Genomic DNA, 22,606 nt, shown 5'->3' with positions numbered 1-22,606 from the left:
ATCTACATGTTAAGAAAAAAGAAAATAAAACTTCATGGGTTTTGAGTCAAATAATGTAATGAACTATGTTTACTGCACTAGGAAACTAAACACTAACAAAACCAGACAACACATTTAAGAGAAAGAACCAATTTAGGAAACCATACTATATAGCATTATTAAAGTCCCGTCTTCCACACTAAAGCAAATGTCAGCTTGGAGGGAGGGGTTAATGTTTCTAAATTAAACACCCTCCAAACACGCTTTCTGACAGTTATCTTCATATTTTCCACAGATGCTGCCACTGCCACAAAGTTAGGCACTAAAATAGATGCAATGCTAGTGTCACATCTAGGCTGTGCTGATACCCCTGCCACTGTAACTGCTGGTTGGTCTACACCAGGAGGAAAAACACACTTTGTACAGAGAGGATCTCAGAGACACTGTAGATGACACTTGGGAAGCTCTAACAAATGATCAAAGCAACAGACAGTCAATCAGCAGAAGGTATGTCACAGACTGAAAGCAAAAGTCTATCCATATTCGTTCCCTAGATATGCATTATCTCTGGTGGATTGAAATGCTGCAAGTTATTTGACTTCTGCAGATTCACAGGGCAGCCTGTACAGATGTAGCGTTCTCTGGAGGTTTTGCTTACCCTGTAAATCATTACGCCTATATCCTTAATTGTTTGGCACAGCTCCCAGGACATCCATTACATCTCTTCTGACTAACGCATATTAGTATCTGTTCCCCCCTGGGGCTTCTAACCAATAAATGTCCTGGTATAAAGAAAAGGGCATGAAAATAACCCATTATAGGTGAGCAATTTTCCATCAGGATACCTGAACATTGTGGGCCAAATGAGTCGCTCAAGAACATGATAGCAGCCTTGGCTTTGCATTGCTTCTCTGGCTGTCTTAACATCTAGGGAGTCAAGAGGATCACACTGGAGAGTGTGGAAGTTCTTTTCTAAACAAGAACTAGAAAAAATATGGAATGTACATTAAACCAGTCGGCAGCATGGGGTATCAATTTACACATACCTTCTGCCTACAACACACCTACGCTCTTGCCACAACTGACCAGACCTCCCTGAAGTATTCCCATACCTAAGCCAGGAAACCCAGCTCACTAGTAGCAGGTCCTCCTTGACATCAGGTGAGACTGTGTGAAAGAAAAAAGGAAGACAAGTAGGAAAATATCTGTACTGCCTACACGCACTGGGCTGATACCTGCTCCAGTAGATGCAGAAAAAGTGCCTAGTCTCGAACCCTTGGTTCTGCCTTGAAAAACTCTGAGGAAGGTTCTTCCAGCTGTCTGAGGATGGCATTTGTGGAGGCAGCAACAGGGAACGCTGGAAGAAAGGGAGCTCCTTTTGCAGGAACAGTTTGCTCTTTTTAAACCGTTCCCATTGCTGCATACAGGCTCTGAGGGGAGTGCAGTATCAGGAAGGTAAAAAAGAATCAGTTCTGTGGCAAAAGACAGGAGAAAAGGCAAACACACACATATCAAAAGAGAGACAGACTTCAGCAATGAGGGCAAAGGGATGGAGGGCATTTGTGCAAATACAGATTACATGTGCAATCCATTTAAAAGCAGTGGCATTTTTATCACAAAGAAGAGTTTAATCAAAGTCTCAAGAGATCTGCCATAAAGGAAGCCCTTGCCTTGCTGCCTTGGCTGTCTGAAAGAAACACCTGTTGCGCACAACAAAAAAAGACAAAACAAACAATAGGTATAGAAGGGAGGCCATGGTTCAAACAATGTGAATCAGAGAAGCACAGTTTTCTCTAAATGAAGGGCTAGAATCCTATCAAACGAACAGCTGGGGAAAGCATAATTCTTTATATTTGCAGGGAAGTTGCACAGATTATATGACGGCAACAAATACAATATACATATCTAAGCTCTGCTTCCTAGGCACCAGAAAGGACAGGAACCTCCTAAGATATCCCTGAGTGGAAGAATAAACTTGCTTGAGCCCAGCTCCAGGAAAAAAGATAGCCAGCTTTCAAAAGAACACAATGGACAATTTTCCTCCCACGGGGCCTTTGCAAGAGTTTCTGCTAAGAGGATACTGAGCTCAAACAACCCTCACAAAAGATGCAGAAAGCAAACTTGTGATTTCAACAAATCCACCTCAATACACAGAGGGGATGTGAAGAACACCTAAAACAGATGCATTTCTTTTCAAATAAGAAGTGTGAATATTATTAACATAGAATACAGAATTCTATGTCAGTACATTGGTTACAATTTGAATTTTTTTATTCTGATTGTACCAAAAAGACATGAGTTTTTAACTGTGGAATAAGAAGCAATACAAAGGAAGTAGACTTGAATAACACCCTGAAACTCATGACACAGAAAGGTAAAATTCTTGAAAAATAACATCTCAAATCTGCCTTTCATCTCAAGTAAAAAAGAAATACAGGAAATACAGCATAATTTCAATTCCAGTCACTAGAATATACCAGCTGTCCAAAACTTTGCTTCCTAACACAACAGCAAAGAAATTCCTGGATCTATCATGTATCTGGGGAGCTATCCTACCCAAAGAAACCTCCTGCTGCCAGAACCAGGTTCTGTGGAAGAACAGAGGCAACCTTTATAGGGTGGTCTATAGCTATAAAGCCATTCCAAAAATCACAGAAGGGGAAAAGAAGGAAGCTTGGAAGTTTTATGTCCTTAAAATTCTCTAATTTAAAACAATGTGAGTCCACTTCTGCCTACTTTTTATCTCTCAGTGCATGCATCAGTCTGTCTGCATCACTGGGAAACACTGCAATCATCAGCATCTTGATCTAAACTAAGAGTTCTGTTTGCCATGATTTCAGCTAAATAGGAACTGTCAGTAGGGCTGAAGATTTCATAAAGCCTTGAAAAATTCACATCTAAGATCAGCTATAATGTGGTAACTATTAATAAACTGCAGCCCCCACATGGGAAACATCCCTATTCCTTCCTCCTGAAATCCTTGAGACATTAAAAATTGATGTCCAGAAAAGTAATCATCTTTGTAATTGATATCTGAATTGGGGCATTCCAAACATGGATGAAAACATTTGTCTTACTCATGCGTAAGGAAGTTTACTTCTGTGTACAAGGTGAGAACGTAATCAATCAGCTCTTTAACACAGCTTAATTGTTCCTGGACTCACGGTTAAAGAAACCAGAAATTATGCTTAATTTAGACGTATGTGATTCTTAAAGATGTTAAGAACTTAAAACTCATTACACACAGTATATAAAAAAGCCCCTCTCACTGACATACTGCAGCTCAGTAATGCTGAAACTGCACACAAGATTCTACACTACAGTGCAAAAGATAAGGAAGCATATTCTCACCACACAGAGCTTTAAAGGGGCAAATTCTTAAACAGGTTTCCATCAAATACTCAAAGAAAGAGACTCCTTAACTAAAAGATCTGTGGGTCTGAATTTTTTACCTTCAGCCTCAGTTTTCTTGCTAAAGGATACAGAGTGGTAAGTCAGGAGGAAAGAATAGAGCGGCAATTTCTGATTATAACCAAGCTGCTCTCAATCCCTCTGAGGGAGCAAAAGGGGAGCAAATGGAGGGCGCTGAAAAGAAAGAGTCAAACTCCATTTTCAACATAGCCATCCCAAATTCAACAAAGGTACTCAGGCAATCTATCTCCCTTTCCAAGGAGGACAGCAACAGAAAAAATCTTCCCTGTTTTGATGGAGACCAAAATAAAATAAAAAGGAGTAGTAAGTACAGAGATACAGAGTGAGAGGGGCTTCATAGCATGGGGCTCTGATCCACCACAGCCAGAGAACTGTTTTTTCCTGCTGGCCCAGGAGAACATAGCGTTTCTCCTGTAACCCAAGTGACACTTCTCCCATGCTGACATTTCAGGGTTCAAGCTGTACTCACAATACACTATAGGTGGCTGGTATATCAGTATTACGTGCTTTTACAGCCATCAAAACCACATGGAAACACAGTTAAAATAATGCTACTTTGGATGAGAAGTCAAGGACTCAAACATGAGGGAATACCAGAATCAAGGCTGTCAACATGATTTTAATTTTCCCTCTTGTGAGTACAGCTTACAATTATATTATCACATAATTCTGTTTACCCAGGATACCATTTTTTATTCAATATGTATGACAGAGATACATCAGAATAAAATAAAGATACCTATTTAGCCTAATTCTGGCACTTATAACTTTCAAATGCCTTACCTTGTTACCTAACAGATGTACTTCTTTGTATACAATTTTCACAACATACAAAAGTATAGAAATCTCTTGATCATTTCTGTCCAAATCCATTTAAAATTACTATATACAAACAATTTTGTGGAAATTATCCAAGTTTCAACTTTAGAATAATTTGCTGAACACTATCGCTATTGTCTTTCAAAGAAGTAAAACCTGATAAAAACCTATTTTATAATACATACATTTTAATATTCGTTTCCTCACTGTGTCAAATATTCATAAACTCCAAGTACTGTGAATTAAATTTGTCCCATTTAATTATTGTTATTACCTTTCATATAAGCCTTCATTTCAGTTCTTATAAGTTTATGTTTATCTTGGAACTTAAAGTCTTTTATTTAACTTCTAAATACAAGCAACTCTGACATATACTTCTTAGCCTCTTCAAAGCACATTTCAAACCAGTTTGAACAAAAATCTGAAACCGTTCCTTACAATTATTTACCCATTACACATTTTACTCAACTTCCATATGTGGAAGCTGAACTTAAGTGGATACTATATACAATACACAAAATAAAGACAGCTGGCATGAGATCTGTAACTCTCCAGTTCATCTTTGCTCAACAGAGACTTCCACAGGACAACTGTACCTTTTCCTCTCTTTCTTCAGACTTCAAAGTCTCGCATTGCCCCTTCAATCTCTACCCTTGAAGTGATTAACTGTTTGATTTACTCTTCTTACAAATACCCAATGTAAGTAATTGCCCTCCACTTTTATTTACACAATGCAATTGAGAAGCAGATAAGTGACAGAAAGTGGACAACAAAAATAAAACCGCTCCCCCTGGCCTCTTGCATGCTATTACCACCAACGGTGAGCTCATCTTGTCTTCTAAACTATGCAGGGTAAGGCATCATCAGCTTTTGGATGCCAGATGTCTGAGGAAAATCCAAGGCGGTTAAGACAGTGGTGTTGATTCAGTAGGTGGAACCATACTTTTCCCTCTGAATCATTTTAAGCCATTATTCCAGCAGAGTTTGAAGTACTCTGTTTTGAATGAGCCATCAAAATGAAGTCGTGACCACTTAACATGGCAAGAGATGAGTCAGAAAAGCAAGTCATTGCCAGTAGAAACTAAAGGATCCTCAAATTTCTCCCTCTTGATATAGTTATGGGTGCTGGTAGCAACTTTGCAATGCCAAACATAACCTGTATCTCAAATACAGCTGCTTTGGTTGGAAAAACAACCATTTAAGACAGAGCAAGCCAGGCAGAATTACATGCCCAGATGCAGTGCTTAGAGTCATAACAAAAGATCGTCCTTACACATCACCACTCCCAGTGTTGCTAGGGTAAGGGGTGCAAACCTAGCAGCAGTGTTTTAAGTACTGCTAGTGCACACAGGTCAATGCTATGTATCTCCTGTCCAAATTCCAGTTTGGAAAATTACACACTACTTGCTTGTATCTCCTGCTCTCCCATTTTACGTGAAAATCCACGTCCCTACTCAGCTCTGAGTGTGCGTGCTTGTATTTCTACACAATGTTTGTGGGAAGGGATCTACCAGGTTAACTCCTATGATACTTACTAAGGCAGGCTGAAACATTACCACCTCCAGTGGATTAACCAAACCCTAACTGGCTGTTACTGCTGTCCTTACAGCATCAGTACAAGAATATGTACCCTCACGCCTCAGCTCCTGCAGGTCAGAATCTCCTAATATAAGTATCTCTAAATAGTATCACCAACAAACATACCATAAAAAGTTCCATATTCTATTCATGCTATGTATCACTAAAAAGCAGACTAACTCCTAAAAAACCCTAAAAAACATTTTGTGAGTTTAGTTAAAGCCAGATATTCCCAATCATATTCCATAACACTGAAGAGGAAATAAATGACAGCTGAATTTGACGTAAAGTTTTGTTCTCTTCAGGATCCTTCAGGATGTTGGGTGCTACATAAACCAAATATTACTTGGCCAACAGGATGAACCCCCCCAATTTAAAGCAATCAGCAGAATGATACACAGTTCTGAATTTTCAAATTTTGTTCGGTTCTGGGGGGTGAGAGCCTGCAATAAATGTTCTCAAATTATGCAGCTATCTGAGTCATTTTGCAACTGGTGACCCTTATAATGATGTTCTCGTTTTCAGAGCCGATGTGATGCCACACAGTGATTTGTCTGTTAAATTGAATCTTTGCCTCTAGATAGATAGATAGATATAAAGTTTATTTTGAAATGTCTCCTAGTGCCTCTGAGTCTGACTGATGTGAGATGTTATTTTGAACATGCCAAAGCATCTGAACGGCTCCAGTCCTTTCTTTTCAGCGTGCATTCCTTGATAAGTGGCAAAGCTTCCCACTTATCAGTCACTCAAAGTGACTGTGGCTGTCAGTTGTGTACAAAGCGCAATCAGTTTGGAAGCAGAGACACCAGCATTTTTCTTCTCAGCTTGAAGCAAACACGTTTTGACTGCTAGTCATTCAATTTTAAAGCATCTTCAATTAGGGGCGGATGAAGATATAAAGAAAACACATCCTAAACACCTCTGCCAGCCAGCAGTAAAAAATTTATTGTTATCTCCTGCTTTACCTTACTGCAGAGGCAGCAGTAGCAGCCTTTTTTGGCTGCACAACAAAAGTGCTCATGACTGCACACACTCCATACGGACAAGATCACAGCAGTAAAGAGTTCATGTTCAGCTTCTCAAGCCACTTATACAAACTACAGTGGTACCTTCTGCTCTTGTACCTCTGCTGCCTGCTGTGTAAATACCTGCACGGGTACACAAACATGAACATAGCTCACATGCACACAGGTACACCACCCTACACATTTTGAACAAATACATTCACAAAATGACATATCAACACTCTATAGCCAATAAAAGACCGACCAAAACCATTAAAAAGACCATGGAAACAACGACAAGGAGGGAAAAGGGAGGGCTGGCAGAAAGGAAGAGTTGATGCGGGAAAGGGTTGGCAGCCATGGAAGGAAGATTGCTCAGTACCGCAATGCCGGGGAGCTGGAAGTGGAAGGAAGTGGTCAGTTGTAGGGTGCCTCAAATTGATGCAGAAAATGGAGAAGGGATCTGAAAACAAAAAGTAAGATAGGGCCCTGGAGAAGGAGGTCTCCGAGAGAGTCCTTGCTGATGGGAGAGGTACAGAGACGAGGCCCTGGAGTACGATGTTGCCAGCTGCAATGACTGCATTTGATTGCTGGCATTTTCCTTACAGTCCTAGCTGCTGGATTATTTTGGGTGTTTCAGTGTTCTGTTTTGGGTTTTTAATAAACATAAGTTTCTGGCCTGTCCTTGTGATTTTCTGAAAGAACTGGAAAATGGGAACACTGAAAGCTCAGTAACAAAGAGGAAATTCAGAAAAGGTGCTAAGATTGCAAGAAAAAAAGTCATGAAGTCCAAAACAATCTCGTAATTTCAGAACATTTGGACTGGTAAAACCGGAGAAAGTTTCATTATCAGCAAGTGCTGTTGCAATCATGCAGCTCAGCATAGGCAAAAAACCTGATTTCTCTCTTGAAAACATGCCCTTGCCATCTCAATAAATTCAAGTTTTACAAGTCTCAAGCAGATTCTCCTTGTTTGCATTGGTGTACCTACACCAGTCAGCAAATCTGGATGGTATAAGAGTGTAGGAAAGGCCCAAGATCAAATTCCCTGTGCTTGCTCTGTGAGTAACCTTTGGAAGTAAACCCACGGTACATTGGTGCAAAATGTTGCTCTGCACAGAAATAAGTATAGTTAAACACCTCATGAATCTGCACACTTCTACATAATTTAACTTTTTCAGTAATGGAAGTGAAGGCCCATAGGTTACTCTACAGTACGTGCATCATATCCTTCACCAAACACACATGTTATTCGCTGAACTTGAGAGGACAGAAAGCAATTAGCTCATCCTGACTGCTAGCCTAGATTTTTCTGTTCCCTCCTCCCTTTCCCTATTTCCTCCCCCAACCTAGTCTTTTTTCTTTTTTTGTGTGTGTTTTTTTGGGTTGTTTTTTTGAATAATTAATTTCCCAGGGGCTTTTTCCTGCTCAAGGGACAGACAAGTTATTCTGATAACTGATAGGACATCAGCTGCAGAGCTTTTGTGAGACACAATTGTTTAGCCTCTTTGCCGGCAACCTCAGTTGTTTGGGAAGAGGTTGCAAAGTCATGGGAAAGGCTGCAGTGTGACTCCTTCTTGGGCCTGTCTCACTGAATCCAGTATGCCCATGTTTATAAGTTGCAGGAAAACAGCTGCTTCTGACACATGATGAATCTGGACAAAATGTCCCCAATCTATGAGCTTGTTCAGTTTGACTGTGCAGTCACAGCCTGTCATATCCACCCTGGCAAAAAAACAAAACGAAACAAAAAAACCAACAACCCATCTCAGTGGACAGAGCCTGTTCTGAAAACATTTTGCAGAGTGAGAAGGAAGATACTTTCTCACAGTTTCCTACTGAAGAAAGGTCTCATTAAACTCCCACTAATATGAATAAGAGCCTTTTCACTATGTTCAGTGGGAGCTGGATCAGGCCCTCACTTCAACAGCTTTATTGCCTACCAAGGAAACCTTTTGTCCTCACCTTTCTCTGATATGCAAAGAGGACTCTAACTACAGAAGAACTAATACTGTTCTGCTGTGCAACGGCTTGCAAAGGGGTTGTAGTACCATGAAGCAGTGCTCTGCTGTCACTGACTTCTTAGAAATTCAGAAATCCCAGGAAAAACAGTAATACAGAAGCAACAGACATCATTAAATCTGTAACCAAGCACTTATGTTGTGGTTGCTCATTTTTGTGTCTTAAGTGAAGGACTCATCATCTACATCCCTTTAAAGCCTCCTAGAGAATTCTGGGTTACAGGTATGCAAGAAGCTGGGGACCAGGAAAGAACTTTCACAGGTCCTTATGGTTGCCCTAAGGAGACACCAACAGGGCAAGGATTAAGGTAAGGGTGAGGATCTCTACCCTCCTTATTACAGGCATAAAGTACTCCAAGTATTTAGCTCACATAGTGGCCTACAGGAGTTTGCTTTCCAGTAGGACACAAAAAATGAAAGGATGAGCTGTGCTGGAAGTACAATTTAGAATGAAAACTTGTTGGGGCAGGGAACAAATTTTCACATTTCTCTATGTACAAACGGTCAGTGTCTTCTCACACGAAGAAAGAGAAACTAGCACTTTTTACAATTAAAATTCATCTGAATCATCTGAAATTGGTCAATCAAAATCTAAATGTTTTCTCAAACCAAGAGAACACAAACAGGCCTGAATATCATTCAGCCAGTTCTGGATTACAGATTGCTCACCTGAGTTCAAAAGCAACAACAACAACAAAAATTATCACCATAGATAACTGTGTGGGTACATTATGATATCTAAAGCACTCTGGAAGCAGTCTCTTTACCAATGTTTTGGAAGGCTGGAATCAACCCAGAGCCTCTTGGTGCTTGGAAAGTTTTGACAATAACAACTGTGTCATTTCAAAACTTTGCATGTTAAGCTTAAGAAATATTTTTCTGAACTTCTGTGTAACTCAGAAACCAAATCCTTCTTTCCTCCCCAAAAATACAGCTAGATTTTGAAAAATAGATCTGGCCACAAAAGGGACTAACCATCCTGCAGGAAATTCCAAGTGTTCAAGATTTTATTACATTCCAAACTGGAACATTATCTTAAACCTCAGAACTTAATGAGAATGGGAATATTCTGATTTGGGAACATACTAGTGCAGCCAGGCTTCTCCATCCACCAGCACAACTCATGGGGAACAGGACACAGCCAGCTGACAGTGAGTGGGGAGGATGGAAATCTGGATCCAGACTCACAAAGGAAAGCCTTATTTGGAGCTGGGAGGACATCCAGGGCAGCTGAAGGATTCAGGAAAGCCAGGAAGCCTGCAGCCCAAAGGGGCACAGACTCTGGAGGGCTGTGGTGCACACACTCCCTGCCAGACAAGCTGCTAAGGGTTTGCAAAGCTTGAGGACATCGAGGCCACACTAAGATTTTCGCCTGGGAGCAGGCCCCCTGGCATGCCGGCAAGGTGCCACCAGCCTCTGGAGATGCCTGTGCCATCTGGGCAGGTGCCCAGCAAAAGGTGGAGCGTAATAGAGGCATGCCTTTCTAGCTTTGCATCAGAATTTAGTCAGGATCCTCTTGTTCTTCAGAGGTCCAAATTTTCCAGCAGAAAAGGTGTCCTGTTAGAACATCTGCTGACAAGCCTCTAGCTCTGAAGGAAAAAGAAAATCCTCTGTTAAAACACACAAAGTCATCAAATGGTTGCTGTCTAGCAGGAATTGCTTTCATGTTTCAGCTAGCACTAAGTTCTTGGGCTAAGTCACTCAGAAATGAAAACAAATTAGTAACCAAGTACTGGCAGTATTAAACTTAAAAGTCAAACAAAACTGTGGCCCAAATGTTAGAGACATCATAAAGCAGCGCTGTTGCTTCTTGCTGCTTTGAGATCTTAGTTTTACATTTATTGGCAACCTGAAGTGTTCCAAGATCTTGAGCTGGGCTCTCCAAAAAAATTTTTGACTAAAAATCAGAACAGTTTAAAAACATTTGGCCTCCGTTTTGTTTGCCTTCTAATTTTGGAACTTGTAGTGCTTGTGGTTTCAGATTTTGCCTGGAAATATGAGAGCTGGAAGTTTACATTTTGAAGAAATGAAAGCTGGCATTTTTGTCATCACATGACTCCAAGAGCTGGGGCTTGAGGGAAAAACATAAAACGTTGTCAGGCTTTCTACAAAATTGTGAGAATAGCAGCATCAGTTTTATCACAATTTAGGCTGCAAGGTTGACCTATTTTATTAAGTGCCCTACTGAATATGAATTGCTTTATGAATTTTAACAGCCATATTTCGTTTTAAATATAGTTCCATTAAAGTGACATTTGTCACTGAGCTTCAAAGCAAACTATTCAATCATCAACCTGGGCCAGACTTTCCTCTGAGCGAGTAGGTGTAAACTGCACCACCCCACAAAACTTTGCACCTCAGAGACACACCTCTAGGCAGAACACCATGCACACTTGCTGTCTGTCCTGGGGACTAGTTTAGCATCATGAAAAAGGCGCACCTAGCCTTCAAGTTTCTTTCCCTCTGTGTCCACCTGATGTGACAGCTACAGAGCCCCAGACGTTGCCATGTTCTAGAGCAAGGACACCAGGAAGTGGCCTCACAAAGTAAGATGAGAAGGTCACCATGAGAGCTCCCCTGAGACCCTGAAGGACAATACTACATTTAGTTGAAGAACTTGCTGAGCCATACTTAGTGTCTCCATGTTCTTTCCTCAGCCTGTTCTACAGGTGCGGATCACTACAGAGCTGTTCTGAAACACAGCCTGAGATCTTCAGGGCTGCTGATGCACAAGAGTTGACAGAACATGCATTCCAGTTTCATTTCTGGTAAAACAACAAGTCTGAGGTGTGCATGGAAGAAGCCCCCAAAGATTCAGCAGGCAGAAACTGTTCAAGCAAAAACCTTCTCAATACAATTACACACAAAGATTAAATAGAACAGAAAGCAGTGTGCATGGGAGGACGCATTCCAAAGTGGCATAAAATAAGACGGGGGAGGTTTAGTTAATTACTCAGTGAAACTCAAACCTCTTCACAAATTAGGTTTAGAACATCCTGAAAAGCAGAAAAAAAAATTATCATAAACATTTGCCAAAACACAAAATCCTATCTAGATCACATTTTAGCATTTTGAGGTCACACAGATTCTTAAATTTAATCTAATCTGCAACTTCTCTCCAGTTTAGCATTACCTCTTTACTAACTCTATATATGAAGACAAGCTGTTTGTCTTCTGCCCTAGTGACACCTCCTCCCAGTTAATCTGGAAGAGACGGACTTGAAAAAGACATACTGTCAACTAGAGACTCACTTGCCAGGTACATTTTTCTAAGCTCAAGTAGCTAATGCATCTTCCTTCAGCATCACAGAAGTGGCGAGTTTACTTGAGCTATAGTTACACTCGGCATTTGCAGTCCTCTAAGGAGGAGAGACACATTGCAGTCTCCCCCTGTTTATGTGTGGATCGGTGATTGTGTGCTGGGCTAAGGAGAGAGGGAACTGTTTCCAAGTTAGCGCACTTAGAGAAAGGAGTCATAAATCATGGGGTCAGTCAGGTTGTGCTTTTTTTTTAACCTTAGGGTATTATGTTTTCAATACAATATTTCAATAGCTTTTTTCTGTGTAATAATTTATCTGGAATTATGGCAACTCTTACAAGCTTAGAAAAAATTGGCTCAAGTAAAACGAATCCTTTGTCATAAATAGGTTGTATTCATAACTGCAGCCTAATCATTCAATTGCACATAAGTCAAACAGTTATCCAGACTTTGTAGGAATATTTCCCTGTCAATAAATCTAATGCTATTTAAAAACTCCAGGCCAATGTGACAGAAGCCTGTTAGATTAATTAGGGTAAGGTCAGAAAAGCTGAACTCACAGCTACATTCATATCACAGTTTTGTTCCACCTACTATAACGTGATTGTAAACTCACAAACCCTTTTAAACATGGCCATGTTAGGGTGACTTCATTGTCTTAATTTACATACAAAGGAAAATTTCTTGAGGAATTGTTTCTTCTCCCTAACAGTCAACTAAGCAGGCGATTGAGAAGAAATTTTTTGCTTTGTATTAATTTTCAATAAGGATTTCTTTTATTTTAAAATGTTTTTTTCCAATTAGTGACTTCACAGTAATTGGACTGCAACCATGGTTCGTGAGACTTCAGGACCATGCAAACCACAAAACTGTCAAGAGGCAGGCAGTATAATCAAAATTTCACTACAAACAGATCATCTCTGTGGGAATGAGGACAATATTGTCTCTCTGCCCGTTCAATTCTTGACCTTTATCATGTGACCATCCAAAAGGAGGGTGCCCCAAATCTGATGGGTTTTGTGTGAAGTGGACCTTGGAGGTGAAATTCTGACCTCAACAGGGTCAATATTTCATCTGAAATCCCTTGAGACAGACCTCCAAATCATTTCTTAGGCTTGCAGCTTGTATCAGATGGTAGCTAGCTGACTTTCATTTACTACTGACTTAGGTCAAACTTGGACCAGGGATCACAAGATGAAAGGCTCTATATCTCATTATCAATAATCAGTGTTCTCCACTACCCTAAAAATGACATACTTCATTCTTATCTACACGGCCTTAAAACTTAAAAGGGTTGTGGTCAAATTATGTTACTTCAATTTATTTTTATTCACTGCTTATAAAATAACTTCCTCTCTCACTGCCATAGCTAAATGCTAAAAATGTAAATACTTTCCTTGCTATTGTAGAGGTTCTACTATTGTTTTTCTTTTAAAGTCTTAATAAAGATACAGCAATAAAGAAAAATACCTCCCACACACAGACTGAAAGAAGAAAAAAAACCCCAGAGGTCAAGGCCAAGCCAGGCCTTGCCAATCTCAAAAGTATTTTCAGCAAAGCACATCTTGTATAGAAGCTGCTTTATAACAGAGCGGTGGACCTTTCCCAGAAGTTTTTCATAGTTACACAAGTCCTGATACTGACAGAATACCCTCTGAAATGATAGAGCCAGTTCTTCTTCTAGCGTGAAGCCATACAACTCCTCTGATTTTGCTGGAATTTCTTAGACGAGTTACAGATAATGGCCCATAATTTTAGGCAACTCATTCTGAAACATTAAAGAGAACCTTTGGAAGGAAAATCCTGTTGTTATTAAACAAACAGAACACAGCATCCACTTCCACAGCGAAGGGAATGCTCTATACATAATTACATACTTAAACAGCCAGAGATTTTACCATGATTCTAGATATTTGTGAATATGTCAAACCCCTCCTTTGGTAGTCTGTGAAAACTTTCATGGGCAACTGATTGCATTAATCCCAAAACAGGGACATGCACATATACACATGGAAGAAAAGTAATGAAATACAGTCAATGGCATGAAAACAAACTTCTGAATACTTTAAGGAAAAAAGAGGTTAAATAAAGTTTACTGGTTATGCTGGGTTAACAACTTTTTTCTACTACTAGGAGTAAACTTGTACATACCTAGGACTTACAGTTGTTCGTCTGTATCTAACCATCTTTTTGAACAGTTTCTCACTCAGACAAATTCACCCGAAGTGTTGAAAATTTCTGGACTTTCAACACCTGGGGCAGAGGGAGGGAGGTACCCTTGATTACTGATCACTGAAGGTTCACTTCTGCAAAGCCTCTAAAACAGAGTTGTAGGAGATCCATTCCAATCCAGCTTTTTCTGGCAACACTTTTGCCACTCCTGATCTACAGCTGAAAGACAATTTGATCCTGCAAACCCTTGCTTACATGATCAGCTCCTCTCACATCTGCTTTGTGATCCTATAGGAGCTGCTTTAATCATACACAGCCTTTCAGAAACTGACCTGTTTTGCTTCATGTCAGGTAACAACCTCATGTGTTTCCATAAATAAGATATAAGCCATCTGTAGAGATTCTTAAAGAAACTATAACAATAATGGCTGAGGGAAAGCATGGGGAAACAGAAAGAAGGAAAGAGAGATAATGGGCATGGGTGGAGACACAGTCTCTGACCTGGATCTGTTGCTGAAGAAGGTTAATTTTGTGTTGCTGTTGCAGGAGCTGCTGCTGTTGTCTTGCAATCTGTGAAGAAATTGCAGAGAAAAACCATGAGGATTATGTATCACCATTCCTGGGGTCAGTACGTAGGAAACTTCCATCCTGCTTGCTTCTTTAAACTGTTCTATTAAGCTAAGAAACCTTCAGGAGCAGGTACAGCAACAGCCCACACTGCTGCTGAAGCAGGAGGCTCATGTTCAGGAGCAATTCACAGCTAATACTAGTGCGAAAGGGAATCTTATGGAAAAATGTTGTGCTAGGTATCAAGAGAAGCACTGATGCAAAAATCTCCTCTCTCACTGCTTGAAATGGCACTGCTAAAATACCCCAAAAGTGAGCTCCAACTTGCTGGAGGAAGAATAATACTGGCAGACAAACTGGAAAATAGTAGGAGAAGGCAGGAAAGGTAAAAAGGTAGGATGGACAGTAATATTCTTTTCATGTTTGGCACCACCTATTCCAAAACAAAGGAAATCTGACACCCAGGAGGAAGGTATTAGTGTGTGTTATTTCCTTGATGCAGAAACAGACACCAAAAGGCTGGAACTGGGTTTGGGAAAATGACTGACTCTTCAATATGTCTGTCAGCTGAAGGAACTACGGGAGCAGTGCGAGGCTATGCAGCTCAACACGGGAAGTGATTATAGAAGTGGATGGAGTTGTTGTAAGTCTCGTCTTAAAGTCATGTGCGCTTTCCATAAGGACTTCCATTTTCCCTCTCCATTGACTACATGATTGGGAACCTTACTGTTGACACATTTTATATACAGTGAAGGAAAAAGCAGACAGTAATGGAACCAAATTAGACTTCTCCGAGAACTGATGGAGATAAGCCATTATATAGCTCAAACTTAAAAAGCAAACTTGAAAAACTCACTTGAGTCATCACAAAAGCTCTGCTTTCATGAATAGCTAGCACCGCAGTACAAACATTAGAAGGAGTATTGCTCTTTCCCTGTGGTATGTGTACACATCTCAGGGTCAGATGGGAACTTACACATACTTACTGGGAGGAATTTTGTGCATTCTTCCCCTTAGGTATTTTCCTCTATTATTAAATAATCAGCATAAGAAACACTCACTTATAGTGAACACCATATCTAAAAGATTAAAAAAGTGTTTTCTTTCTAGAGCTGATTCTTTCAGCAACCAAAATAATTTTTATCAATACATTTTTTTGAAAGTTTGGTTGTTTTATTTCTACATAATGCAGAATTATACACAGTTTCTTAAATTAAAAGAAATCCTAGTTATCTTAATAATAATCTTGCAGGATTTCTTACTGCTGTTTCCCATTCTCTCCATTTTCTTTGTCACTTTCAGATCATTCAGCCATCCTTTAGCAGTACTGACTTTAAAAGTTAGGGCAAGGGAAATAGCTCCTGCAGGATATTGCCTTGTGGAAGAATCCTGCCAATTCCACCTTCACACCTTCATCTAACTTACCCATGTAAACAATGGGGGGTACAAATTCTCTAGTTTAATAGATAAGTCACTTCTCCTGTCGTCCCTATGTGGGATTTCAGGTGTGAGGCCAAAACAGATAGTATTTAAGATAAGGGTTTTAAATAATCAAAACCAGAGAAAACCAAGGCTAAAAACCCCAAGGTCTGAACTTGTCAGCAGTAGCTTAGAATCTAAAGACTTGCTTGGTACAATACAAACATTGAAGTATGACAACTATGGCAGCATCCAAAGAATTCCACAAGCTTCATAAAATTCACATAGCTGCAAATCTGTAATATAATCACATTTCATTACAAGCTGAAATAAATGGTTAGGCAGATCAGTATGTACTCCTGACAAAATTTTAAACCAGATGTCCAAGTATTCTCTGCTCATGTTCAGGTACAAAAAATGGACATTCATTTCTATTAAGACCTGCATGGTACAAATTTGTTAGAAAAGTTATTTTCTTGCATAAAATGTCATGTGGCCATGTATGCACAATGGAACTGTTCACATGTGAAAACATGTTTGCCTTTCCAGTGGAAGGTATATTTGCAAGAGCTGAAAATCAAGCCTCTCAAGTGCAGAAGAAAAAAAGTCGCACTCGTTCACTGACTTTATATTCTTCTCCCTCACTTTTTTCCACAGTTGGCAAAACCAATCTTTTCATTTCTCACATTACAAACCAAGTGCTGCATTTTGTTCCTTTTATACCTGTTCGGCACCACTGAATTCAAGCAGCATTGGAAGATTATTCAGGAGGACTGAATTTGCATGCTTATTTACACTTATTTTAAAAAACCCACAACAACAAACGCTATTGGAAGAGAATACCTCCAAAATGGAAGGTGTATCTTTATAAGACAAAGAGCGTCCTTTTATATATGGCAAATCAAAGTATTCTTCCAATATGCTTTTGTTCAAACATCTTCACCTAAAAAAACAAATGGAAAAAAAAATTTGGGTGGAGAACAAACTTGAGAGTATCAACCCTAAAAGCTAAACTACTGGAAAGTCCTCCTAGAAAATTATTTAAGCTGAAAGCCACTATAATAATCACTCACCTGTTCTTGTTGCTGCTTAGCCAGCTCCATTTGTTGGCGTTGTTTCTCGATCTGTGATGCAGCCAGTTTCTTCTGTTCATCATGAGCTGCTAGCAGCTGTTCTCGCAAACTGGTCAGCTGATTGATCATACCCATGAGCTGCCTTTCTTTCTCAGCTAGGCTTTCTGGAGTCCCTGGGCATCATATGGTGAAAAAAGAATAGTAAAGAGAAAAGAGGAAATTTAGAGCTAGCCAGGTTTTTTATTTTGCAGCTTCACTGTAAGCAAAGTTTTAGCAGAACCAAAGAGCTGCAGCATATTGCAATACACTGCGCATTAAGACCTGTCCCTCTATAGCAAAATGAGCCATGGAGGATAATTCTGTACACATGCTTTGATCTGGTGTTCTCCTTCAATGTTTCCTTGCCCTTTCATCTATTTTCCGTTGCCTTCTTATCAGATTAAGGGCGGGGGGGGGGGGGGGGGGGGGGGGGGGCGGGGAGGGGGGGATGCTGCCTGTTTTGAAACAGTTTCAAATTTTAAACACTGTTTATATTTTGTGGGGATCAAACCCAACACTTCCAGTTTTGAAAGACAATTACATTTTTGTCAAAAACTTCTGACAAAGACATATCAATGCTTTGACACCTACAGAAATTGTCAGATGTGTATTAACGTCCCTCTATAATCAAGTGGAAGCAGGGAAGTCTCCTGGGTGCTGGATACCTTTCCAGCTCCCCACACCCAGCCTTCTCGCTGTTAGCAGCACAGCGCACACCAGCTGTCAGCACGCTACCTGTTATGTCATCTACAGCTGCCCTGATTAGGATGAAATTATATAGTATTTAAATTGTCAATAACTACTATTGCTGTTGCTGACACTGATGAGTATTTTTAACGGAAAAAGTATTGCCTAAGCATATCAGACAAACTGAGTTAAGCGTAACCCACCATCTCTCTCATTTGCAATGTCGGGAGAACAGGAGAGTTCGGCAGACACAGACAGACGAACTGACTACCTCGCTCTCATAATCACTCTGTAAAAATTCTCATTCTACCCAGAAGGACATGGGTTATAAGGGAAGGAAAAATTCCAGGAAAAATCAAAAACTATGAATCATACTCTCAAACAAAAAATGGCACTATTAGTATATCCAGGATCATTTGACTTTGAATTTAAAAGACCAGAAAATATGTGTTGCAGCTAATTCACAGATATCTCCAATACCACCACACCCTCTTGCATGAGTCAGATCCTATGAAACCCTTTCTAAAAAAGCTTCAGAAAAGGATAAAGGCTATCAGTGTCTATGCCTCCTCTGAAAATAGCCTGCTTTTGGGACAACCCTGCCACACAAACCTTTCTCAAACACAGGAAGCGCTCTTCTGCCAATGTCACCAGTGCTCTCCAAGTGAGGAAAAAAAAAAGAAGAGAAATTGGCGACTATGCTAAACATGTTCCTAGCCAACTATCAGTCAGACATGGAAAAGAGCTACTGGTAATAGCTCATTTAGTCTACCCCCCTGCCAGTGCAGGAATGTTCCCTACAATATATTTACTACAGCTTTCTAGATGGGATTGAAATGTCTGAAATAGTGAATCATCCACTGCTTTCTTTGGAAGACTGTACCACAGCCTTGGAGGTGTCACTGTTAGGGCTCTTTGCTTGATAGTTACTTTAATTTACATTCTCTTAATTTCAACCTTGTGTTCCCAAGCAACCTCCCATTTGCTATGTGAGCCAAGTGCAGGTCCTTAAATACATTTGCAGGCAGCCATATACAAGTGGTAAAACACAAAGAATCAACATTTTCCTATAAAGGAAATGTAACTTGATTAACTTCATATTAAGATGCTTGAGATTTATGTGAAAATATTCTCATCACATAACAAAGAACTACAGCAGAATATTCTCAGATATAGCCTCCAAAAAACCTGTGGTACAAGCTGGAAACTTGAGAAATACACTGAAACAGGAACCATAGGACTTTAAACCTGTTCTGCTAAAAACTGTGAAAAGTATGGAAGCCAGTGCTAAAATACTAACACTGCTGAAGAAAACACTTTTAACTTGGGATTTTTATTTCAAACATTGGAGACAGAGAACTGTTACAAGTAATGCATTTGCCACCTGGCCAGATAATTAATCAGAAATTTCTATTGCTACTTTTCCATCCTTCATTTGTTTTTCCCTAGGAAAAAGGGTGCAGTGTTTCCAAGTGGCACAGCAGAATTATTCTAGAAGGCAGTCCCTTCCTCATCCTGCCCGTGGCTAGTGTGTCGGTTTACTGTAATGCTCGTCTAATGAAGACTATCAGTATCCTGACACTGGCAGTATAACATGCTGGGAACACTAAAACATCTGAAAACTACATATTTTATTTATTCACTCAGCAGACATTTTATTCCAAACTTTTACTGAGGGGTGAGTGTGCACAAGAGAGGGAGGGAGAAGGACCTAGAGAAAGCAGGAAAACACAGGATTGGCTTATTCCTAAAGTTAGGGTAAGCAAAAAGAAATCACTGTCAGATAAACTGTTTGACAAATACACTCACACAGATCAAAGATCTCAGCCAGTACTGGTTCATCAGTGTATTTTGAGCTCCTACAGTAGCTTTCAGTTGGGAATCAAAAAGCACTTTGTAAAGTTAAATTAATCCCCACCACACCTTTGAAAGGTGGAAAAATGTTTCCATATGTGTAAACTGACAGAGGGGTCACAGAGTTAGTTACTGACAGCGGCAGAAAAAGCAATGTTGATAGCCAGCCCTGTGCTGCAAAGCTCAGGCTGCGCTTCCCGAGAGGGAGCAGGAGGCTCCACGCGCTGCCGCCCCGAGCACGACGCGGAACACCTGCGCAACTGCAGGGCCATCCACCTACAGGTCCTTCTTTAATCTGATTTACCTAGAGAGAAGCCAAAAAAACTTCTTCCCTGGGAAAACAGCAGCTTTATTTGAGTTGCAGGAGTGAGAGGAAAGACTGGATGAACTAAGAGCAATTGCTCAGGGTACTGGGGTGCTGGTGCAGACGCCGGAGCTGCAGGCACGCTGCAGCCGTGCAGCTGTGGGCAAATCCACCAAACTCTGTCTCTTCACTGTTGCTCAGTATTTAAAGAAACTCCGAGGTGCCTGAAGTGAGGGGCTTTATGTACTAACTTTACAAGTACAATGCATAATTCCTTCAGCTTCTAAAAATGGAAGGGAAGTAGTATGACAAAAGGCAGCCTCCTCGCTTTGTATTTCTTGAGCAATTTCAGTTTGCTAATAAACCAAAAGGGAGAATTTATCAGTCAAGTGCTAAAGAAAATCTTTTGTTGGAGAATACTTTCCGGAAAACATGGCTTAGTAGGTACTTTATTTTCATGTGTTTAGCACGTCCTTCTAATAACTTCAATAACACTTAATTATAATTTCAAGTCTTTATGGTATCATTCCTTGCAAAATAAGTCCTCAGGCAGCCACACTCTCAAGTGACCTGCACAAAACCAGAGGCAAGAGAGACCAGATGTGTGGGTCTGCTGGGAGTCGGTGAGCTTGGTGCTAGATTTCCCCTTGCCTTACCCACAGACCTATATAAGCCCCACTGACGACGAACGACAGATTGGTTTGAATTTTCTTGCAGAAAACTGGTGGCTTATAAAAGTGTGAAAATTAAAAGAAGTACTTGAACCAGACTGTCTTGATCATAAAGTGTTTGCATTCAGTTTGTTTGGGTTTTTCCATGTTACCCTTACTACCTAGCACACCTTTTCTATAATATCTTTCATGAAAATGGCCAACAAACTGGCCATTTCACAGTTGATTCATAAATTACTTAGTTTGCATAACAAATGAAGGCCAAATGATGCCTGATGCTATTTATTTAATGGTGAGCTGAGGGCAACAGCTTGGTCACTATGTAAGTACATTTAGTGACAGGAAATTTTTCTGGTATATTAAACCACACTGCAGAGATAGAGCACCAGTTGCCATTTTTGTATCCCTTTCTAGATGCTGTAGACTGCAGGTAGGCAAGGATGGTGGACTTCTGTCCTATCGTCACTATTTTCTTTCTGTTAACTCTCATGAGATCTAAACCTTTATCATCATGTGAAGTGTCTTGGCACCTAAGGGCTTTCCATTTTAAGAATTCTACAGCTTACAGAGCAAAACGTGTCAGTATTTTAACTAACTACAGCACCAACCAGATAAAGACAGTTGCTTAAATTATGCTACCTGGGAATTAATGAACTATCGTTGTGGCGGCTAATGCTGCTACGACTTGGGAGGCAGTGCAAACCTCAGTGAGGATAAGCCACCAGCCCCAGCAGCTACCTTCAGCCACTTCATTATTAAACTCACTTAGAGCTCCTCCGAGTAGTACAGAGTTGGGAATAGTTCTGGAGCTGGCCCGTACTCCACACACACAATCTGTACAGTTGCAGTGCTTTCACTCCAGCTATGCAGCGCGGCTGGGAGAAAAAACAAGTGCCCATTATTGCAGTGAACAACTTGACAGCAAGCTAGACCACTTCACACAGGTATTGAGTGAGGAGTAAAAGGAGAGTGGCTCACATCAATGGCTGCCTCAAAAATTACTCCTAATTACCGTCAGATCCACAACAAATAGATATTGCACATTTTATCTTTAACAAAGCTTTTTAACCGCCAGACTGCCTGCCTTTCAGGAGCTGGCTGTATGTATGTATGGCTCATACTGTTCCCTCTGTACTGCAATGGCAAAATGTGGGTATTTCACAACTCATCAAAGCAACTCAGGGAAGAGAGGCATCAAAGTATACACTACGGGTTGATATAGTGAATGGCCCAAGAAAAGATGCTTTCCAGATGCGTCAGCTTATTCTCTACCACCACAAAAAGAGATTCGGAAAGAAAAACCTCCATGTTTGTGGATGCAACACCCACAGCAGATGGCAATAAAAGAAGACTCAAATTAGTGGCATTCTGTATCGTCAAACCTAAACTTCATCTCAGATCAACACTATCCATAATAGTGTTTAAGTAGTAAGAGAAATTTACTCAAATGTGAAATAAACTATTACACATTCTTAGTTCTGATTCACAGTCTCAGACTGGCAGTGACAGTAACATTTTAATAAACATTAGAATGAAGACACCAATATGACCAAATGACACACTTAAAGTGAGAAAACGAACAGGAGAAACCTTGGCATATCCACCCAAAACAGAACCAAAGCAAAAAAAAAGGCAGAGAAACCAATTTTGCAATCAAAACAGTAAATACTTTATTATAATTTATTAGACAGAATGAGAATGTAAATGAGAAATTAGGAAAGCCAATAT

At 40.2% G+C, this 22,606-nt stretch overlaps 1 protein-coding gene across 10 annotated transcripts in view; it reads right to left on the bottom strand.

Moving 5' to 3' along the window:
* Positions 1-22,606, bottom strand: part of SOX5 (SRY-box transcription factor 5) — a 341,339-nt gene that overhangs the window by 134,164 nt on the left and 184,569 nt on the right. For all 10 annotated transcript variants that reach the window (XM_037389411.1, XM_037389407.1, XM_037389409.1 and 7 more), the window contains 2 exons: positions 17,324-17,496; positions 14,766-14,834 (listed from right to left, as the gene is read on the bottom strand). In XM_037389411.1, the coding sequence (XP_037245308.1) occupies positions 14,766-14,834; positions 17,324-17,496 (242 nt within the window). The remainder of the gene's footprint in view (positions 1-14,765; positions 14,835-17,323; positions 17,497-22,606) is intronic.

Source organism: Falco rusticolus, chromosome 5 (assembly GCF_015220075.1).
Source record: "Falco rusticolus isolate bFalRus1 chromosome 5, bFalRus1.pri, whole genome shotgun sequence".
NCBI classification, from domain to species: Eukaryota; Metazoa; Chordata; class Aves; order Falconiformes; family Falconidae; genus Falco; species Falco rusticolus.
The sequence above is the reverse complement of the archived record's forward strand: the minus strand, read 5'-3'. Positions and strand labels throughout refer to the sequence as shown.